Consider the following 23,375-nt stretch of genomic DNA (forward strand, 5'->3'; position numbering starts at 1 on the left):
CAGTGGTGGAAAGAAGTATTCAGATGCTTTGTTCGAGTAGAAAGTAAGAAAAAATCATTTAGAATGGCCTCTTTCAGAGCACTATTAATTATTAATACTCTGATGTGTAACTAATGTTTTTTTTAATTGAATATTGAAGCTGTTCTAGATGGTGCTACATCAGATTAGTACTTCACTAGTACTACTTCTTTTTTTAGGTAGTGATTTTTAGCAATGCATTATATTATCACAGTTTAGCGTTTAAGATATTCTGTGTCATTTTCACAACAGACATTTAGATTTTTCAGAGGAGGAAAAGCACACGTGTTACTAATAACATGAACAATGGCTCCGTTCTATTCAAGTGTCCCAGTAAGCCATGACAGTATGACAATGAGCCATCATGACCCTGAAATGGAAGCAGCTAAATGGAATTCAGCCATCCTTCATTTACTTATCTACACCTGGGCTTTTCCTACTGTGTGCCTCCAAATTTTATATTTACAACTGAAACATTTAATGGATTTGTTAAGATAATTACTCTGCAACAATTTTGATAAATGATTAATTGCCATTTATCAAGCAAACGTGTCAAACAAATGATGGTTTAAGCTCCTCAAATATGAGGATTTATTATTATTATTATTTATTATTTTTCTCTTTTAAATAATTGTAAATTTAATATTTGAGGGTTTTGGACTGCTGGTCGAACAAAACTAGTAATTTGAAGATCACACTTTGGGAAACTTGTGATGGGCATTTGTTATGTTCCAGCTCTGTTGTGCACAAATATCCATGATTTTAAATAACTTAGTAGCATTTTTTACACCTTTTCCAGAAGTGTTCATACTTGCTCACAGTATTTTGAATTCTGATGATGTTCAGTGTGGTTTCTCTGTTAACACTGTTATGAGCAGGTTGATTTTTATTACAGTTTATAACACGGCTTTGTTGAATACTCGATTCTGATTGGTCATTCACGGCGTTCTATGCTTTATTTTTGTATTATTTTTTTATAGCAGACCGTTGCTATGTATAACAGACCGTTGCTATGGCCGCAGTACTGTGATATCGTACTCTGGCAGACCATTTTTGTGTCAAATTATTGATTTCTTTAGTAAGTAGCCGTGTAATAAGTTGGATAATGTACAGCTAGCGAGTCATTGTTGTGAAATAATGTGATGTGGTCACGTCGGGGTGCCCCGGTTTGAGTTTATTTCATAACAATGACGGGCTCGCTGTACATTATCCCTTACTTAACGCCTGCTTGTATACATTTTGCCATCAACGGTTAGTTGAAATGCATGAAATAAATTAGGAAACAACAATAATATATTTACAGGATGCATTTAAAGTCCTTTATGACTACAACTAGTCATCACCGCCTGCTTGTAAATGTATGGACAAGTAGACTAGCACTGCTTGGTCGATCTGGCAGCCGTCCACCTCGTCGGTCTGGCTGCAGAAAATCACAGATTGGTGGATGTTTTCACCAAAGCTATAACGTCCCACATGAGGCAGTGTTTTGCTTTCTTTGCTGTGTATGTATGTATGTGTGTGTATGTGTGCGTGTGCGTGTGTGTGTGTGTTTGAGCACACGTTTTCCCTCTGTCCCTGGTGGTGCTGGGGTGTTTGGCAGGATAAATATAGCTGCGTTGGTGTAAAGCTGTTTTCTCCTCGGCTTTTGTAGCTTTAATCAAAAGCAATCTGGAGGAGGGAGAAATGGAAGGGGAAGGGGGGTGAGAGAGAGGGAGAGCAGGATGAAGGAGGGAGGGAGAGAGGAAGGGAGGGTGGCCGATGCCAGAGTGTTTTATTTTAGCTCTCTTTAAAGAGTCATTGGGGAGTGTTCAGGAGTAATGAGAACCCTGGTGGCTGGAGGAGAGGGACTGACTCTAACCTCCCCTCGCTCTCCTCCTCCTCCATCCTCTCTCTGTCTCTTCACTTCCCGCCCAACCTCACTTCCCCTGTCATCCCCCTCTTCCTCACTCCGGCTCTGATGTCAACACAGGACTATGACTACACGGCTGCGTTCACACTGCAGGCCCTCACGCTCCGCTCTGTCTTGCCGGATGAATCCTCATATCTATTCTAGGATGTAACCCACATCGCTCATCGATATGAACTGACAGCGATGTTGACAAGACGTGTGCACAGGGGGAACAGTCATCGAATACGTCACGTTTGTTTTTAATGCATTTTTGTTAGTGTATGTAATAAGTCGAGCTGGATATTATAGGCTTCCTTTCATCTACTGTGATATCACTTGGTCAATGAAATCACTGTAGATCAGAATTGTTGCTATTCAGTAAGAGAAAAATGTAGAGACGATAAAAGACTTAATGTCAAGGTAGCATTCAGAGTTGAGTGTTCACATGTAGGTCATATGCTTTGGGATCCCATTTTGTAGCAAACTACATCTACATATGCAAAAGTTCTTAAGTAGTTAATCTTCTTGTCCTCTATAAATCAATTTGTTTTCGCTGGAAACGACGTGGCCTGCGATAGTTTCTGTTGCTATTTACAGAGCTTTCAACCGCATCTCGCAGTCCCCCTCAGTGGATTGAGTTTGCTAAGCTCATAGAGAGTATTACGTACTTTCTGCTTCCCAGCAAGTGCTCCCTTAAAAAAAAAATACTTTATTACGTTTAGAAGAAGAACTGATGAAATATTGTTCTTTTTCTAAATGTAATAAAGTTAAAGCTAAATTGCTAGTTTTGTCAAGGGATGCACCGATACTGATACTGGATCGGATATCTGTGATAATGAGGCCGATCTATTCAATTCAGTGTTTATATACTATATACATTATATACCGGAATTTTAATTCCTATTTAAGATTTAACCAATTAGTTGCTGCATTAAAAAAAAGTTTATACTTGAATTGTAATTAATGTAAATAATGCCTGTTAATTTTGAAGTTTTCTGGAGTACGATTTATAAATTAAATAATAAATAACAATTCAGTAAATGTATATCTATGTATTTATTTGTTACACTTAGTTTTACAAAGTTAAGAAATCAATGTTTAAGTCCAGCCTGATCTGTACTGAATACCGGTATATGTTGCACTGACACTCTTAAAATCTGTTAGTCGCTTATCATTGTGAAAATGTGTTGGCATCAGATACTGTATATGTTACATCCTGAAATGGACACGTTTTATCTTTTGAAAAGAAATATGAGCAGGAACTAAAAAAATTAGAATTAAGACATGCAGTGTGAATGGAGCAGATCAAGACTGTAGACATAGAACAATGTGAGGGGGGTGGAAACAATCTGAATTTGGACACACTCAGCTGTAGCGTGTGAACACAGCCAATGTATAGTCGGTGTGCATATGTGTGATGGGACAAATAGAAAAGCAAGAAGACGGGAGATATTATTTTGGCAGCGAGCTGAATTTCCTTTCATCATCCAGTTGGCTTTGTGTGCTTGATTTGGAGGCCAGAAGCAGCCCACAGTGGAATCCAAGCTGCTCCCTGGTACAACTGCCACGATGTTGATCTTAAAAAAAGCTCCCATAAAAGCCTTTTTCTGGACCACTCGTTGGCAGCGGTGCAGCTCTTTAGGAAGTGCATTGTTCCATTTCCTGTTTGACAGTCGCTGCGATTGAAGCCGGGTGTCAGATTAGTGGTTGGCAAAGAGATGGTTTTCACCGGTGGCAGCAAAGAATAGTTACTTCCTGTTGGAAACTGTCAGCCGATTCTCTGTAATGTTATGTAAATGTACGTCATGTACTGTACAAATGAGTGCTATTGCTGTGATTGTAATCTCTACCCATGCGCTGTGTTTAATCAGGTGATCTGGGTGTGTAACAACTGCCGGAAGCAGCAGGAGCTCCTGACCAAACCGGGCGAGTGGTTCACCGGTCCGGCTGGGAACACCGCTGGCCTCGGTTCGGCCGTCAGCGAGCCGTCTGTGTGCCAAACGCTCGGCGACAAGAAGCTCCGGTCTCGCTCTCAAGCACCTCCGGGCTCCACCACTGCAATCCAAGACCCCAACCGACCCAGCGCACCCGGGACCACGCCTGGCATCGACCCTCGGTCACGTAGCGAACCACCACGAGACACGTAAGCTGAAGCAATGTCGTAGTATATACTATAAGACAGAGTAAGGGCAGCATGCAGACTGATGAAATATTCTGTTTTACTGTAGTGATACAGAAACCTTATCACACCCCATACCAACATTTGACATGCTGTATAACCTTTTACTCTGACACAGGAAGTGTGTTGTTATCCGAGCAAAACTAAGCCAACATTACTAAAAAACGTTTGTATTTTTTTTTTAGGGCTGTCAATCAGTTAAAATATTTAATCGCGATTAATTACACGATTGTCCATAGTTAAACGTGATTAATCGCAAATTAATCACACATATTGTATCTGTTCAAAATGTACCTTAAAGGGAGATTTGTCAAGTATTTAATACTCTTATCAACATGGGAGTGGACAAATATGCTTGCTTTATGCAAACGTATATATATTTATTATTGGATGTAATAAGACATCCTGGTGTTTTTGGCATACTGCATCTACCATACTATGTATTGGGACATATTAAAACTCTTTTAGGCATACTACATAGTTTGGTAATTGTGCACATGGAACGCTTGGCGGGCCAGAAGTAAAAAAATGTCAGTTGTGAAACTCCGCCCTCCGATGGTGACCCGAACGCAGCATTAGACTTTAGAAAGCTCCTCCAGAGCCACAGGAGATTTTTTAAATTGCGTCCTCTCAGCCACCAGAAAGAAAGCAGTCCTTGTAGAATATGTTAATATTTGTATTATTGAGCATTATCTCCTGCATTCATCATTTGCTTCTTTTATACAGTGGTGCATTATGTCTCTTAAGCAAACAGTGTGTGTCGTTGTTTCCTATTCCATTTATTCTGATAGATGTAATGGAAGAATGCAGTCGGTTCCAAAACACTGGAAAGCAGAATGTGTTGTCACTCGTGACTTTCTATTAGTGGACACTAATGTTAACAATGAAGTGGGAACGGATGTAAAATCACAGCAGTGTTATTTGTTAAGTAAGAGTAGAATAATTACGTTTAAGGCTGTCACGATATCAGATTTTCACACCGCGATTATCGTGGCCAAAAGAATTCAGGATAACGATATTATCATGATATCGGTAGAAAATTTGAAAAATATAATAATAATGCCATCAGTCAAATTCATCTGTTTATTGTGCATTTTTTCTCTTTTTTAGCAAATGAATTACACTCAAAATCAGGGCTTAACATTTTTGAAAAAATATCTAATTACGATTCTTTTAACTGATATTGCAATTGAGATAATAGAGGGAATGATCATTTTTACATCTTTATTCTCATTTTCATTGAAAAACATTGAAATGATTATAGTGTGATTTTTTTTAGGGTCTGTAGAATAAGATGTGTAGGCCAGGACATCTCTTCAGCACCACATTATTTAATTTAAAATGGTATCCTGACACACATTTTGCCTTCAACAAATATTGCGCCTCCTGTTATTTGAAAATTGCCATAGGCCATATTGTGAGTTTGATACAATTTTGATTAATTGTGTATTTGTTGAAAGTTTTTTGAATTTCTACCCTACTTTTTTGTTTGTTTGTGTTTTCCTTTTTCTTTAGTTAATTTAAAAGACTGATTGAAACAATAAAGATAGGTTGTTGCAGGTGTATATGTTGATGCATATGGGTAGGTACGTTTAAGTGTATATAGATAGATGGATAGTAACTGTGTGTATATGTGGATATGAAAATATGGGAATATATATATATATGTATATCTGCATATAAAAGGGTAAATATGGAGAGAAGTATACATACGGATGAGTATGTATATGTGATTGAGGAATAGTATCCTGAAATCAGTCATTTTATTTTATTTTATATTCTGCATCGTTAAACTATTATTTTATTTTCCATGTTTAAAAGAGAAAAATATATAGGAGATGATCAAATATTTGGGTATTTGTTCATCTATCTCAATAAAAAGAATAAAAAAAGAATAAATCAAATAAATATTATGTTTCTTTTTTTAAATAAAAAAAGAAATGAAATCCCTTGTCTGTCAACAGCTCTCATCTCTTCTTTTCTTTCTCTCTCCGTCTCCATGTTGATGGCTCCCCAGGAGAAATGGAAGGGGAGGCGGAGGAGCTGGTCGGGGAGAGCGGCGGCCGGGTCAGCCCAGACTGCAGACCCAGGTCTCCATGGACCGGGACCTCCGGGGGGAGTCCAGGGAGCGCAGAGAAAGCCGGCGGCTGACAAAGGGACGCTCTCTGGAGCACGATCCAGTGGGAGGAAGTGGTGGTGGAGTAAGACGGACAGAAGAGGGGGGCTACCACCACATGGACCACAGCGGTGCCCCCCCTCGCCAAGCAGGGCCGGTCCCTCCTGGAGGCCGGGGCCACCCTGTGCCCGTGCAGGGTCGCGGCATGGGCGTAGTGGGGGAGGTAGGGGATTGCGTGCGGCCCGGTCAGAGGACGGTGGGTGGGGTTGGCGGGCCACATGAACACGCCCTCGCTCAGCAACCCCCTCCCCCTGAACTCAGAGAGCCTCCCGGTTCGGGCCCTGGCTCGACCCCCGGCCAGGGACCCATAGTGAGACGGACCAAACGGGAGAAGGCTGAGAGCATGCTGCGCAACGATTCGCTAAGCTCCGACCAATCGGAATCTCTGCGTCCGCCGCCGCCGAGGCCCTACAAGTCGAAGCGAGGGCTGGGGGCCGGAGGGAAGAGGCAAACCAGCGTCAGCAGTTCGGAGGAGGAGGGAGGGACCACGCCTGAGTACAGCAGCTGTGAGGACGCCGAGATCGAAAGTGTCAGCGAGAGAGGTGAGAGACCATATCAGTCATCGCTTTTTTGTCCGTGGAAAAACTGTTGTTGATTTCCACCAGGGAGGGTGTAGAAAGTATTGACATCTGTCAGTTCATTCATTTGTTTATCCATCCATCACATGATGATGATCCGCTTCACCACCTGCTTTATGGAAGTTTCTTACACTGCTTAAGTCAAGGAGGTACTTTTATCTTCAGGTCAACACTCATATCTCTCAGATCACATGTTAAACTGACATGACATTTAATGCGCATGTCCTATCCTTGCTCTAATTTGATATATGACCGTCATACTCCACCCTGAATCTGTTTTTTGAGGTGAAATGTGTCTTTCTTTGTGGTGAAGATAGTTATCATCCGTCTGAATTAATGTCAGCAGCCAGCATTTATTGTATGTGCTCAAGCAGTATATATGTAAGGGATAATGTACAGTGAGCCGGTCATTGTTGTGAAATAAACCACAACCGGGCGATGCGGCGGTCTTTCATCGTCCTGTTTATTTCACAACAAAAACCGTTTCGCTGCACTTAAGAAATTGAAAATTTGACACAAAAACGGTCCTCCAGAGTCCAACATCAGAACTGCGCCTATAGCAACGGTCTGCTACAAAGAAATAACAGACCGTAGAAGGCCATGATTGACTAATCATAATCGAGTATACAACAAAGCCGCGTAATAACTTAGGTTAAAAGACATTGCTAGAGGTTAATGCAAATTGTTTTACACAATGCATTGCTTTACATTGTTGATAAATAACAGTCTAGAAGCTGATCCTCTTCACAATTGTACAACTTATTTTTGACCGGCCAAAAGAGTGATTCCTGGGGGACACGTGTTAACTATTGCCTTGATTCAATTTTCATTTTGTTATATTCTCCGAGGCATCCTGGAGCACAATGTCTCCTACAGCTATACTGTGTAAATCAGCCTGATAAAGTCATTAGCATGAGGGATAATAAAAAAACACATCTCACTAACAGAATTTATAGTTCTCCAGACATTTACAAGCCTCTTCAACCAGGACTATGTGCAGTAGTACTATTCATTTAAGGAAATAATGATATAATACAATTTATTTCACACACTTGCACTCTGTTTGTGTTTAATTATTGCAATGTGTGAGGTATGAGGCACTGCGTTTTTGGTGTGTGTGTGTTTGAACACTCCCACTTTAACACTGTATCATGGGAGGTGAATGTAAGGAGGTGAAGAGAGCTGTTTAGCCTCAGTGTGCCGGAGACGCCTCCCTACTTTAACTCCGTGATCAGACCAGGTAAGACTGCTCAGATATAAGCTACTAGTTTGGGGAAATAATGTTTATTCTGACTTTTTTATTCCGTTTTATACTGTTTTATGTATTTTCTAACTTCTGTGTACAGTGCAGTGCATGCTGGGGGCTGTAGCCGGCAGTCTGAATGTAAAGTGAGCAGCTATACCAGGGTGCATGTTAACGAGTGTGTGTGAGCCTGTGTGTGTGTGTGTGTGTGTGTGTGTGTGTGTCTGAATGCTTTCCAGTGTGTCATATTGTATTGTTTTCAGCTTGGCCCCGAGGGGGGAGAGGGACTATCCCACACTGAGCGTACATGTGTGTACATGTTAGTGTGTGTGTGTGTGACGGGACAGTTTGACCCCAGTTGAGCCCAGCGTTGACAGTGTGTGGCCTCACATAGCCAACTATGTCCCCAAGCCTGAGAACACACTACTGTCATGTCCAAGCTGGGTCGTGTCACTTCACTACTAACCAGTCCAAGACACTCTGGCTCACTGCTACTGTATTAATGTAACTACGCTAGAGGAATAAAAAAAGAGTGGAGTAACATGGTAGCCGGATAGAACTACTATAAAACAACACAAAGTAGACCTCCTGGGCAATATTACTGAAGAGAAAAGATTCAGTATGTCCAGGTAACAATGAGGTGGTCATTGAAATTTGATGCACTTTTCGAACTTATATTAGCTGAGAGAAAAGTTTCCCACATGTCACTGAAAATTGTTCAGGAAAAGATTGAACAGCTGGAATCTGTATTTTGGACGAGAACAAATTCAAATCAAGTGCCATCATTTTTTTTTTTGCAAAATGAGAGAAAGAAAATCTTATCTGATCCACTCAATATCTTTTTATCCGTGGTTTTCAGCCGTGTATCTCACGGCCTTCATCAGCAGATGGAGTTTGCGTAGCTGTCATGGAGTCACTGAAACACGCAGTCTCCCTGACAACTGTGCAAACTCCATCTGAAGTCGAAAGCTGTTGAAAAGTAAGTGTGTAAGTGGAACTTTAGTTTAGATTTTATTCTGTCAATCTACTAATTCTTGTTATTCATGCTTATATAATGTTGTGTTTTTAGTATTTTATTGATAATGGCTTTTAAAAGTTATCACAAACATGCTTCAATTAGTTCTTCTTGAACCTTGAGACTGTTTAATGAAACACCTTTGTCTCATCATGAGCATAGACTAACCTAACCGTGCGTTCTTTAAATGACACTTAGACAAAAATAAATTTCTCAAGGTTGGTAAAAGAAATGTCATACATGCATACACTACTATGTCCATCCCCAGAAATTACACTATTTCTTTTGAAAATTGAGAATTTTGACTGTTTTAACCACATCCAGAGATTTACACATAAACTTCAACTTTATAAGATTGCAGGGTTGTCTCCAGCATCACTTTTTCGTTTCAAAAACCGATCCATTTTGCGTCACTGCATTCAAGACATATATGTCTGTTAAGGGGAGACTCGTGGGTACCCATAGAACCCGTCTTTATTCAGATATCTTCAGGTCAGAGGTCAAGGGACCCCTTTGAAAATAGCCATGCCAGTTTTTCCTCGCCAGAATTTAAAGTAACTTTGGAGCATTATTTACATGACACAGTTAATACCAATGGATTCCTTCGTTTTTTTTAGTGTCACATGATACCAGTATCTTCAATCTAGCTTTAAAACTGAGCTCATTACAACCTCTGAAAGACAGAATAGTAGCCATCTGATTTTGAAGAGGTTAATCTAACCATTTGGTAGTACCTCCGCGACCCACTACCTGAGAATAACTGTGTTACAGTAACAAATTTAAGCACTTCCATGAAAGTATAACCATACGAGCATATCAATCAAATGAGCATAAATCATTTTTCTAATAATAGAAGTGGTTGTATTAGTTGTTTACCTTTTAATTACAGCTACATTACAGTATTTACCGAACACGCTGTATCTGACTGTATCCGCGCTCATGCTACATTAAAGCTACACTTTCATCGATAGAGTGCGTTGTGTCCTGATGAGAAAGAGGGAGCACGCAGCACCAGCTGGCCCTGGACCCACACCAGGCGCTGCGACATCGATCAAGTGGAGGTTTTAGGATGAGAGTGTTCTGTCAGGCCGGGTTTTAAACACACCGGCGTGGCAGCAAGACGCTGCTTCCTTTTTTAGCTCGAGACTGAAGCCAGGTCAGCTCCGAGATGTGGTTGCTGGCAGCCGAGAGGCTTCCAGGCATGTAAATCATTGTAGGATCAGCGCAGGAAAACATACACACACTCAAATATGCAGTCAGTCACAGTACAGTAGATCCTATTATCATCTGTGCAAGTATCCTCCTACATGCTACCAACTCATCCTCTGATAGGAAGGAAGGAAGGAAAAAACACGACACAAATATGATAATACATAGTAATACTAATTTTAATACTAGCTTGATTATCAACCTTTACTTTTTACCTCCTTATCCCAGAGTGTGTCAAGTTTTTCTGCTTGTTAACCTTTTTAAAGGCCCCCAACTTCTCCAGCAATTAATAAATATGTAATTTTTTTCTATTAAATCCACCACTATCCCTCAATGCACTTGTTTTTTAAATGTCATACATCCCTATCTTCTGCACAACAAGTGACCCTTCATGGGGTCCTAAGAACACACACCCACCCATGTGGCCATCCGACTGCACAAATTTACGTTCGCGCTCGAGTTGTGAAGCCGAGAACTGAGTTGTCTATCGTCAGAGCGTTTGCTTTAAGATTACATAATGTCACTATAAGTTGTCACTACTCATTAACCTCATAGCCTCCTGGCTCCTAGGAACGCTTGGCTCTGTTTTACTCCGTGTCATAACAGTGTCGTCTTGAACGCCGCCCCTCGGCCCATGTGTACAGAGGAGGCTGTGTTTTTGGACTAAATCAGAAGATGGGCTTGAACCATTGACAATATTTTTGTGTAATTGTTTAAAATATCCCACTGAACCAGTTCCTGTTGAGAGCTCCCTGAAAGACAGCTGAAAAAAAATATCATTAGATTGTGTTTGCATACATACAGTTTAATCTGGCTGTATCATTACAAGGACTTATTGAATTAAAATAAAACTGTGCCGTATACCAAATTAATGGAACTTATTTAGAAATATTTAGCAAAATAATTCCTACTAAAAAATCCACTAACCAGCTTTTTTAAGATGAAATATTAAAATAAAAATTTAAAATTATGATTCCATTTTAAAATTCAATTATTAAATTTTTTAAGACAGAATAAGTATAATAATAATTTAATTGATTTAAAATTGTATTTAATTTTAATTTTTGTGTTTTACTTTAAGTTTTAGAATTTATCTTTGAAATGCAAATTTAATTATGTTAAAAATGTTATTTAAACATGATCAAAGTCTATGATTACACATCTTTGAATTATAGAGAACTGTTTTTGAATTAAAGTGGTACATTTAATAAAAGTTAAAATTTAAAATCTTTTTAATAAATCTTTTTATATTTATTTGATCTATGTTCATAAAGTTTTTTATTTATTAAACAAAATATTATAATAAGAATATCTAAAATTGCCATTCCATTTTAAAATTCAATCATTAATAGTAAACTTTCAAGACAGAATAATTAGAAATAATAATTTGATTAATGTAGAATGTAATTTTCTTCATTTTATAGACTTTTGTGTTTTTCTTCCAATTTTATGATTTAAATGCAAATTTAATTACTCAAGTTATAATAGCTTTTTGAGATTGATGAATTATTTAAACATTATCAAAGTCTGAAATGAATATAGAAAATAATGTAAAGGAAAATATGCATTCTGTAAATGCTTTTCTGCAGCTCTATTTTGGTTATATTGCTCCATAATGCCCATCAACATATGGCCATCATTTACCAGAGTGTTTATTTAGCCTTACAGCCCTCCATTACCCCTGGAGTAATACCACGACATCTAATCTGTAAAATATCTGGGAGGGATTTCAGGCATTTTAAAAGGCTTAGCTGTCCTTTGGTATCGTCACTGCCTCGGCGGACTACTTTGAGGCCGAGTCCTGCCGCTCTGGTGATAAATTTCTAATTCTAGCCCAGGCCTGAATATTCAATAAACTTAACCCTCTCCACTGTAAACAAATACCTTCCACATTTGGCAGGGCTGTGTATGAGAGGACTCAGGCTGGTATGTGCTGTGTATACAGCTTCTCCTGTATGCGTGGGTGTGTGTGTGTATGTATGATGGGGATATGAAGGAGGTTGTGGTCTCTACTTCATCCACAGTATCTGAGTTGGTCTCTGTTTCTCTTTTCTCTTGCAGGCGACTGGGAGTGCTACCCACATGACCCCACTGTATGGCATGTAAGTCACTATTTTTCACTTTTATCTGATGTTTTTCATATTCAGCTTAAACAATTTCAGATCAGCATGAAGTGGAGCCAGAGTGTGCCAAGTTTTGTCTTTGCGTTTCAAAGGAGATGACAGGGGTGTCAACAGTTGTGTGCATGTTAAGTGTGTATGTATGGCTGCCTGTGGTGCTGTAAGGTGCTTGTTCCCGTGTTGTGCACTTCTCAACCAGTGGTGGAAGAAGTATTCAGATCATCATCAGCACCACAGTGTAAAAATACTCTGTTACAAGTAGAATTCCTGAATTCAAAATAAACTTAAGTAAAAGTACAAAAGTATTAGCATCAAAATATACTGAACGTACCAAAAGCAAAAGTGATTTCTCTCACCGACGGGCTCCGCCGCTGATTCAACACGCTGAATCGACACGCTGAATCGACCAGAAAAACTCAGACACGGGCGGACTAGAGCTGATGTTGCAGGACAACACAACAAAAACTAGGCCGACAGACGCTCGACGACGGCCCCAAACTGTCCAACCGTCGGCTTGGTGTATCAGGGCCTTTAAAGAAACCAGGCATGCATTTAGCCACATTATTAAGAAATTGAAATGCAGTGTTCTTTTGATCCATATACATATTAAACAACTATTTTAAAGGGAAACTTTTACATGCTAATCTAACAAAGACGCTTACACAATTTAAACAGGAAGCACAGGTAACAACATATTATCAAAAGATGGGAAACAGCATTAGACTTCATATAGTTTACTGCAGCCAAAACATGATCAAAATATAGAATATCATAACATTTAAAACTGTTAACATTTCTCCAGTAGTAGCTGATTTTGTATTCCTGTGCGTGTATCTGGGTACATGTCCTCTGAGTGTCAGTGTGCACGTATCTCTTGTTGTCTCCTGTTGCAGCATCCTGTAACCTGGCAGCCGTCCAAGGAAGGAGACCATCTGATTGGACGAATCACCCTCAGCAAGAGGAGCGCCACCATGCCTAAAGAAGCCGGAGCTCTGCTGGGGTTGAAGGTCAGGAGCGTTGCTTATTTATGGTTGTGATATTATTATTGTAATGGTATCCAGGCACTCCATATATTACGGCTATGACACTAATCTCTCTCTCTCTCTCTAGGTGGTGGGAGGCAGAATAACAGAGTCAGGGAGATTAGGTGCCTTCATCACTAAAGTCAAGAAGGGAAGCCTGGCTGACGTGGTGGGACATCTCAGAGCAGGTAGTCTAAAGACCATCACGTGTGTTAAACTGTTTGCAGGTCTTGGCAAAGACTGAAAAAGTCATTATGATCCAAATGTAAGGCTTTTAAAAGCATCTTAAAAAATGTTTTAGAGGTCTTATTTTTCACCGAGCAATGGCAGGTTTGTTGCATATAAACTATTAGATTAAGCAAGGCTGTTTTACGAAATACATTTTTCTGGTATTTTTTGTGGCTTTATGGTTTCATATCAAGTTACTCTTATCATATTGAACTATAAAACCTAAGGAATCCATTGGTACCAACCATGTCATGTTAGCTTGGAAGTTTGGAAGGGGGCTGAAAAAGGTGTATCAATCCGAAAGCTGAAAATAGTTCCCAGCAAATGCATGATTCCCTCCAGTTTGCTAAAAACTACATTGCCCAGCTGTTTAATTACTAAGTCTTTTTTTAAATGAAATTAATATATTTGTGACCTGTTTTTAAAAATGTATGTCTTCCATTGGCATGAATGGACTTCGGGCTGGGTAGGGAAGCTGTAAAGTATTGAGAAGTGAACTAACACATTGTTGTTTTTTATCTTCTCATGGGATTTGTTGACCAAAAATGAAAAATATAGAATAAAGATGAATTATCCTAACTTGGTGAATATCACAAACAATCTCAAAATGCACGTCCAATTCCAGGAGATGAAGTTTTACAGTGGAACGGGAAGCTGTTACCGGGGGCGACCATGAAGGAAGTTTACAACATCATCCTGGAATCTCAAGCTGAGCCTCAGGTGGAGCTGGTGGTATCCAGGCCTATTGGGTAAGTCAGGAATAAAAAACACACCCTTTACACCTGTGACTGTCATATTTGAATATTTGTGAAAACCATTTAGTTATAAGTCAGTCACCAGTCTAAATGTTGCATTGAATTTAACCCTTATTAAACCAGGCAGTGTTGACTGAGACTCTGATTCGGAGCAGGCTGACCTCAGATAAGACAGGAGACAGGGGACATTTATTCTGACTGCATTCAAAACATAAAAAAGTAGCCCGCCATTACCTGCTGCACGGGTTGCCAAGTTTTGGAACAGGAGATTTCTATTTGTCTCATGTGTCCCCTTTAAAAAAGCACTTGCGTTTATTTCTAGGATGATATAAGGTGAATTATTACTGACCGGCTGCAAGCTCCATAAAAAACGAGAAGTGGCTGCATCAGATGTTTTTTTTGTTGGTTGACGCCTTGTTAAAATTCAACCAAGCCGGTCAGGAACATGTTTGTGAGCGCAATAGTTTAAAAGAATGCATCATAAAATGTATTTATCTAAGTCAGATAATGGTTGATATGTTCCCTCTAAAATGACTAGTCTATAAAGGAAAACTCAGCATCCTAATTTAGGTTTTTATTTTTTGATGCTTTTTATAAATGTTGTGGATGTATTTTTTACTAACTTATCATAATATCATTTTATTTAAATTGAATGATGTAGACATGTGTATTAGGGACGTATTTCATTATTCCACGCAGACAGGAAATAATAATAATATATGCAGATCAACAACCTCATAACTTAACTGATGAATCTCTCTTGATCTAATGCTGACTTAATTGATCGATCTCTAGCTATCATTTGTTTAAATGTCTAGAAGTCACAATGACTGTAGTATATTTATTGCTATTAATAATTTAATAAAATGCATTTTGTTTTTTTTCAAGTAGGTTTAAACTACTGTAGGATTAATCTAATTTGTGTGAAGTGCGGAGGATAAATGATGCATTTACTGAGTTGTGATGCGAGAGACATTTGGAAAAGATTATTTAAATGAATCCACAGCCATAGTTTTATTGATGAGGGCTTGTTTTTACACTATAATATTAAGAAACATTCAACTTATCTCACTTTACCTTAAGAGCAGATATTATGTGTCTTGAAAAAAAAAAGTTAGCGCTTTATTTTACAGGTCTGTAATTTCCAAATAATATCCTTATAATTTCTTTGGAAGTTTCCCTGATATAACTATATAATTTAATTTCCTTGCTTCATGTAAACTCTAATAAATATTTGTTCATCATTCATTTCTTATTGATACTTTATTCTCTACACATGTTGAATTGGATGCCTTCCTAGGTTTTACTAGCAATTAATTTGAATTATTACTCAGCTTTGTCGAATACTCAATTCTGATTGGTCAATTACGGCGTTCTACGGTCTGTTATTTCTTTATAACAGGCCGTTGCTATGTGTAACAGACTGTTGCTATGGACGCAGTAACAGACCGTTGCTATGGACACAGATCTGATGTCGGACTCTGGAGGACCATTTTTGTGTCAAATTATGGATTTCTAAAATAAGTAGCCGTGTAATAAGCAGAATAATGTACAGTGAGCGGCTCATTGTTGTGAAATAAACCCCTTCCGGGCGACGCAAGACCCCTTTGCTTACGTGATTAATTGGAAGTGTACCAATTGAACATTGTCTCTACTTCTCTGTTGACTTATAAGTAGTAACAAAAAACATATTCCTGTCCACTTCCAAGGAAATTATTAGAACATTTTAAGGAAACTACACACCCGTAAAATATAGCGTTACCATAATATCTCAATATGCATATCTGAAACAAGTATGTCACATAGGACATGGCACATCTATATACAGTACTCTGAATAATTGGCTAATTTCTGATTACGTACCTGATCCTTGACAGAATCTTGAAGGTTTGCTTGATAAGTTTCCAGGATAATCTTCTCAAATAAATAATGTTATTACTTAAAGATACTTCCGTAACTTCACATAGAACAATGAGTAACAAATGTACAGTACAAGTTGTGCTTCAGTATTTTTGATAAGCTATTGTTGTGAGCCTATTGTATATTAGACTTATTTCACAGTTTCTTCAAGCTCTTGCAGGCTTTCTTAAGATTTAACCTCATTTGCTCTTTGATGGGGAAAATAGTTGAATGTATTAATTTCTCTCCAAACACTCGCGAAGGGTTTATAGAAAATATCAGTAAGTAATCTCTGCCCATTTTATTAGGACCCCTTAATCCTCTCATGCTTATGGAAACAATTTTGGTTTTGCTGGTGCCATTTTGCATCCCTAAATGAACTGAACAGAATCCTAATTAGCAGGGATGCCAATTGAGGTGAATACTGTATTGGCTTTTGTGAAATTAGTTGTCATCTCCGATCAAATTTCAACAGAAAGTTCACTCAAAGGGATGCAAAATGGCCAATGGGAAATGTAGCATTGCTTTTGCAAGCTTTTTTAAACTGTTTGTGCAGCGTCTGGAATTCCTCTTTTTCATTCCTGGTTAAGTCTTAGGATCCCAAAGTTAAATCCAGCACTTACAGTGTCAAATAAGAAATGCTTATTTTCTTTTTAATCCCTTGGTTTGAAAGACATTGGGATTCATAAAGCAAGCAATATTTATTTTATTTTATTTACATGTTTGAATTTTTTGATTTTGGAGCGGGCTCCAAGGGAACCCAGGGTCCATGAAACACTTATCAGTGTAATATTTGTATTTAAAATCAAAAGTTGAAATTTGAAAACTTGAAACAGCTCAACATTTTGGGAAAAATACCAACCCATTCTCATTCCCGACTCGTCACATACGGACTCTTGGTCAGGTCACTTTGTAACGCACTGGGTAGCCCTGCGCGTCAAACTATGACGCTCCACTACGGTCGCAGTTTTAAACACGTAGTTAACGTTGTGAATTCAAACATAGCTACTTGGTTTGGTTTAGGAAAACGTGGTTTGGGTTAAAATAAGTAATGTAAGTAAAGTTACGTACATAAGTTAAAGAGATAGTTTGGGAGTTTTGAAGTGGGGTTGTATGAGGTACTTATCCATAGTCGGTGTATTATCTACAGTAGATGACGGTCGGCACGCCCCCAGTTTTGAGAAATAGACACGAGTACCAACACCAGAGCAAAGCAATACAGTGCTGTGGACGGGGGTCAGCAGAAAAATTTATTTTAGCCACTTAAAAGAAAGGCTCACCTAAAAAAAATCTGTATCTGTTTAAGTGTACGCTTTACTTAGAATATTTTCCCCGCTTTATCTTGCCGTCAGAAAGCCCTTTCCTCCTCCTTTCCGACAAGGAACTGAACTGAAAGTGAAATTTATCTATGCTCTCTCCAAAGCCAGCAGGCTCAGGTGCCAAAAACAGTATACTGTAGGTACATTGCACTTTCATTTCAGTTCGCCGTCAGAAAATATTCTAAATATAGTGTACACCTAAACTGATATTGATGTTTTTAGGTGGCTAAAATATGTTTTTCTGCCGTCCCCATCCACAGCACTGTATTGCTTTGCTTCTGTGCCGGCGCTCCCATCTGTTTCTCGATGCTGGGGGTGTGCCGACTGTCATCTACTGTAGGTAATACACATTATAATTTATAAGTACCTCACACAAGCCCACTTCAAAACACCCAAACTATCCCTTTAAGTAGTCAATATAAATAAGTCAACGTTGACTTTTGGTTTCCCGCGGGACACGAGCAGCGGCGTCCTGGGTGAAAGTCATGTGTTTGTTTGACACATCCATCAGTTTGTTTCTCTTTACACTACGTCACCTGACTTCTGTAGCAGTCGCTCTAAGCGTCTAATATTGCCACGACAAAGCGTCGGTATTTGACGACCTGGGAATGAGAATAGTCTGGATATTCCTATTTGCTTTTCTTTCCGAGAGTGAAATGAGAAGATGGATATCTCTGAAGATGAGAGGCCGTTCATCTTTGCCGCTTCCAGTCTTTATGCTAAGCTAGGCTAACTACGTCCCGACTCCAGCTCTGTACTTTAATGCACAGACATGAGAGTGGTATCCGTATTCTCATCTAACTCTCAGAAAGAAAGTGAGTGAGTGTACCAAATGTTGAACTATCTGCTGTTGAATATCAGTTTGTCACCCCATGAGTGGCTAAAAGAATTCAAAATACTGCCTCCTCATGTGCCACCAAACGTACGCTGACAAAAAAACCCTCAAGATATCGGTGGTAGGGCTGCAAATTTTAAATACTGAACTTTTCCACTTTTTAGATTTTTGAAAATGAAAAATTACACTGATAAGTGTTACACAGGTTACCACGCTTTCTTTATATTACATGAAGCTGGTGCAATGGATTCTGGTGTTTCCCATGGGATCCCTAATTGTAGTGGTGGTGGTGGTGGTGGTGGTGGTGGATAAGACAAGATGGTGGTGTGGACAGAATTGAGCTACTGGTTCCCATCCATTATTATTATTTCATTGGCCAGACAAAATGTCTGAATGAGTCTTGGAAACACTGAAGTCATGAGAAGAACTTGAACTCTACTCTCGTCTTCCCTTTGGTTCTCCATGTTTTTTTAACCATTTTAATCTTCAAATAACTTTGAATTACAGTGCTACTTTCTTCCACTAAACTACTACTACATTTATATGCATGTATGCCTGTGCATCGAGAACACTACTAATTTTGTTTAATCCAGTTAGATGCCAGTACGGGAGTGGCTGACACAGGTTTTTTTATGCTTCTTTTCCAGTGATATCCCAAGAATCCCCGACACGTCCCACCCTCCATTAGAATCTAGTAGGTATCTCCTGCGGGATGTTGTTGGGACATCTCTGTATTTGTCTGTCTGTCTGTATTTGTCTGTCTTGCTTGCTGATCATCTGTCTCAAACATACAGTTTTTAATTTTAAAATATCGCACAGTATGTGGTTTGTTCAGGTTTATACATGAACATAATCTTCGGATAATTAACATGTTTTATGCATAAAACTGCTTAGAAAGTAAATAGAAGTAGGGCTTTGATTGATTAATTAATTAATTAATTTCAGATTTATTTTAAACATTTGCTCAACATTTGTTTTCTTTTTGAGAAAGCAAATATGTCTGTGTGTTAACCATGGTGCTTGAGCCGGGAGGTGATTAGCCTAGCTTAGCATTAAGACTGGAAATGGGGAAATAGAACAGCTAGCCTGGCTCACCTCTGAAGCACTAATTAATGTAATATAAATATATATTTTGAAATATAAAACCACGAAGGGTGACTTCCTGAAGTCTGTCACAGTGGGGTCGCCAGGTTTTTTGTTCCATTGTTCCCGAACAGAACCAAAAACTAAAAGGAGGGCGCCTGGGTTAGCTCAGTTGGTAGACCATGTATTAAGGCTTGGTCCTGACCGCGGCGGCCTGGGTTCGAATCCGGCCTGTGGCCCTTTCCGCATCCACTCTCTCTCTCCCCCCTTTCAAGACTCTATCCACTGTCCTGTCATAAAAAAATGGAAAATGCCCCCAAAAAAATAACTTAAAAAAAAAAACTAAAAGGAAAATAAACTAAAACCTGTGTTCAATACAGAAATAAAATAGGAGTAGAATAGACATTGAGCTGTTTTCCATGGTCATTTGACTAGTACAAAAGACTGGTGTTGTTACTTGTTCAAGGTCACAACAGAACAAACGTCAAAGGGTTAGACCCAGCACTGCCGCTGGCCACCAACACACATGGTGGAATTAGCAAGCTCGCTAAGTAGCCTGCTGTCCAATAGTTAGCTAGGTAACTTGCTGATTCAACTATGCTTTAATGATACACTGGTTATAGAAAAAGAGCCAAACACAGTTGTTCTCATCTGGCGATGAGTATGTGCTTTCCTACGCTGTGACAAGAGTGTGTAGATGAAGCATTAAGTTGTTAAATTTGGTTCTCTATGCTTCATAACAACGTAACATTACTACGCCACTGCTTGTTTTTATTCGGTGCAAAACCTCACCTCAGTGAGTCCGTGACTTGCTGTAAGTCGGTTTAATTTATACAGAAGTTAGCCCACTACAACGATCGCTATAGCAGCGGTACACTTAAAAAATGTCCACAGTCGGTTTAGTTTATATTTAGGTGCTATTTTTAACATTGGAGGTAGCTGCAGTATGAATGCTAAGCTAGGCTAATCACCTCCCGGCTCCAGCTTTGTATATTAACACACAGATATGATAGTGTGATAGTGATAATCTTCTTGATTCTCAAAATGAAAGCAACTCAGTTTACAGCATATCCCAAAATGTTTCTTTGCATTTGACCACACGGGATCAATGAAGAGTTCTTTGCCAGTACTGTATGTTTATGACAGCGTTCCAGCGCATCCACCTCTCAAAATCAAGGACACGGTTGTTTCTCCTTTTGTAGCTCATCATCACAAGCAAAAAAAGTCACTGCGTTCTCGTTCCCCTGTAAACTCACAGTTGACGATTCATGACTTTAAACAGTAAGGAGAATTGCATTATGTCTTATGTCTATGATGTATGGCAAGAGTGAAGACATGGTTTTCTGTATTAGTCAGTAGTTGAAATGACACTTGATGATCATAAGACCATTTTATAAGGAACATGAGGCAGCGATACTTCTAAACAAAAGCCTGTAAAGTAGGACAGAAGCTTGGTAATTTATCATCCTGACAGGTTGGAATGGTCTGTGCTCTTTTTATGTGAAGTTTTCCAAGAAAAGGATTGGATGCTGGATATTACGTAGATATGAACTCTCTGACCAGATTACGTTTTCACTCTTTCTTTCTTTCTTTCTTTCTTTCTTTCCTGTTCTTTTCTTCTTGTGGTTTCAAAGCATTTTCTTATCCCTTTGTGTATTCGTAGCAGGTTCCAGTTCTTTTGAGTCCCAGAAGATGGAGAGACCATCCTTAAATGTCCTGTCTCCCTCCAGTCCTGGGATGCTCCAAGATGCTCCACAATTAATGCCAGGGCAACTCTCAGTGAGTGTATGTGCTCTTTAAGTGGGTTGGTCTCTTGATGTGTTAAACATGGAGACCAGGCATCAGAATTTGTTTGTGTGTGTGTTTCCCACCCAGGTGAAGCTGTGGTATGACAAAGTGGGTCATCAGCTAATAGTCAACGTGCTGCAGGCTGCAGAGCTTCCTCTTCGGCCTGACGGGCGGCCCAGGAGCCCATACGTCAAAATGTATTTCCTCCCTGACCGCAGGTATGCCACCCACCAACAGACTACCAACAGGTTTGTGAACCCTGGATTTAAAGCTCGCTGCCTTATTTTTCAGTTGATTGGAGCCATATAATCCAAATTTGGGCAAACAGGAAGAAGAAGCTGAGACAACCAAGCAGCAACCACAGTTGTTTGTGATAGATTGAGAGTCCTCCTTAAAGGGATTGGATGTTTTGAAGTGGGTTTTGTATGAGGTACTTCAGGTAATCAGTGTTTTACCTACAGTAGATGGCGGTCTGCACGCTCCCTCCTAAAAAAATCAATATCCGTTTAAGTGTACGCTATATTTCGAATATTTTCATCTCTTGCATTGCTGTCGGGGAACTGAAGCCGTTATCTATGCTCTCTTCAAAGCCACCAGACTCCTTTGACAAAAACAGTAATTTTACCTCGCAGAACACGAGAGTCACTGGACTAACGCTGCCTGTTTGGTGTTTTAAGGGGTCAGTTTGGATTCGACAAAGTCTTAATCTGTTGAAATCAGTAGGACGAGAGCTAGTTAACGTTAGCTGTTAGCTCCGTGCAGGACTGTGCTGCTTACCGGCTGCTAACAGTTAAAGTTAACTAGCTCTCGCTTTGTCGATTTCAACACGGGAGGTGCCATCGATTTACATTATGATGCGTTCAGGCTCTATTCAGATGAGTATTGGGTGAGTATTGTAGTTTTTGGTGAGAAACTTGAATAAATCCAGATGTTTGAAGGAGATGTTTTCACAGCAATATAAAATAGATACTAGAAAGGGAATTGTGATCTGTTTAACTTCCTCACAAAAACCAGTATGCAAAGGGTAATACAGGATGTTGATGTACATGGGATTTATGTTTTACTTTTGTTTTTTACCGTGGTATCGAATTGGTAAAGAGAGTCGTGGACTAAATTTCTCCCCTACTCCTGTCTGTTTCTCCAAACTGGGGGCGTGCCGACCGTCATCTACTGTAGGTAATACACCGACTGTGGATAAGTATCTCATACAGCCCCACTTCAAATCCAAACTATCCCTCATAAACCACATTATATACTTAATAAACTAATTCATTGCAAACTTGCCAATAAAATACACTTTAAATGATCTTAACAAAGGAGTCCCCAACATGTTGTGCAAAACTTTTATTGACAGTTTAGTCTTACTCTTTTGAAAAGGATACTTTTTTTGAAGAACTGCAGGTTACAGCACCTCCATCAGTGCTTAGGTTCAAATATGTAACCTGTAACCTCAACAAAATGTCACCTGTAAATGCATTCCAGCTGATATAAGTGAAGTAAATTGAGATGACTGAGGCACAAGCAGGCTTGGGATTTGTGTCTAGGTAGTTTGGACAAACAAAAGATGTGAATCCAGTAAAAAAAGGGAACTTAGTTTGGCTGAGTATCTGTGTTGTGTAACGCAGTGACAAGAGCAAACGAAGGACAAAAACAATGAAGAGGACCTGTGAGCCCAAGTGGAACCAGACGTTCGTCTACTCTCATGTCCATCGCAGGGATTTCCGCAACCACATGCTGGAGCTGACTATATGGGACCAACCCAGGTCACCGGACGAGGACAGCACCTTCATGGGAGAGGTACCACAAACACACACACGCACACAATGAAGGCTCCTCTCCTTATCAGTTTCTAGCACTGTATTATTGTCCTTTCCACTTGTTCTTGATGCAAACATGAGGTTTGACTTGGGGGCTTCTCGACCGATGATTTGAATCATTTAAGTTTGGAGACAGCAGATGTTTAGAGCAGCACATTTAAAAGTTTTCCTGGTATATTTTCATAAAGAGCTTCTATTGTTTG

At 39.3% G+C, this 23,375-nt stretch overlaps 1 protein-coding gene across 29 annotated transcripts in view; it reads left to right on the plus strand.

The window, feature by feature from the left end:
- LOC141774353 (regulating synaptic membrane exocytosis protein 1-like) overlaps nt 1-23,375 on the plus strand; it is a 97,891-nt gene that overhangs the window by 49,184 nt on the left and 25,332 nt on the right. For 18 of the 29 annotated variants that reach the window (XM_074646947.1, XM_074646948.1, XM_074646949.1 and 15 more), the window contains exons 5-15: nt 3,778-4,049; nt 6,103-6,803; nt 12,368-12,408; nt 13,320-13,433; nt 13,537-13,636; nt 14,302-14,425; nt 16,594-16,611; nt 19,132-19,178; nt 21,231-21,352; nt 21,443-21,603; nt 22,981-23,152. In XM_074646947.1, coding sequence (XP_074503048.1) covers nt 3,778-4,049; nt 6,103-6,803; nt 12,368-12,408; nt 13,320-13,433; nt 13,537-13,636; nt 14,302-14,425; nt 16,594-16,611; nt 19,132-19,178; nt 21,231-21,352; nt 21,443-21,603; nt 22,981-23,152 — 1,872 coding nt within the window. The remainder of the gene's footprint in view (nt 1-3,777; nt 4,050-6,102; nt 6,804-12,367; nt 12,409-13,319; nt 13,434-13,536; nt 13,637-14,301; nt 14,426-16,593; nt 16,612-19,131; nt 19,179-21,230; nt 21,353-21,442; nt 21,604-22,980; nt 23,153-23,375) is intronic. The other 11 variants (XM_074646974.1, XM_074646975.1, XM_074646958.1 and 8 more) reach the window with 3 other exon arrangements.

Source organism: Sebastes fasciatus, chromosome 9, assembly GCF_043250625.1.
Source record: "Sebastes fasciatus isolate fSebFas1 chromosome 9, fSebFas1.pri, whole genome shotgun sequence".
Taxonomy (NCBI): Eukaryota; Metazoa; Chordata; class Actinopteri; order Perciformes; family Sebastidae; genus Sebastes; species Sebastes fasciatus.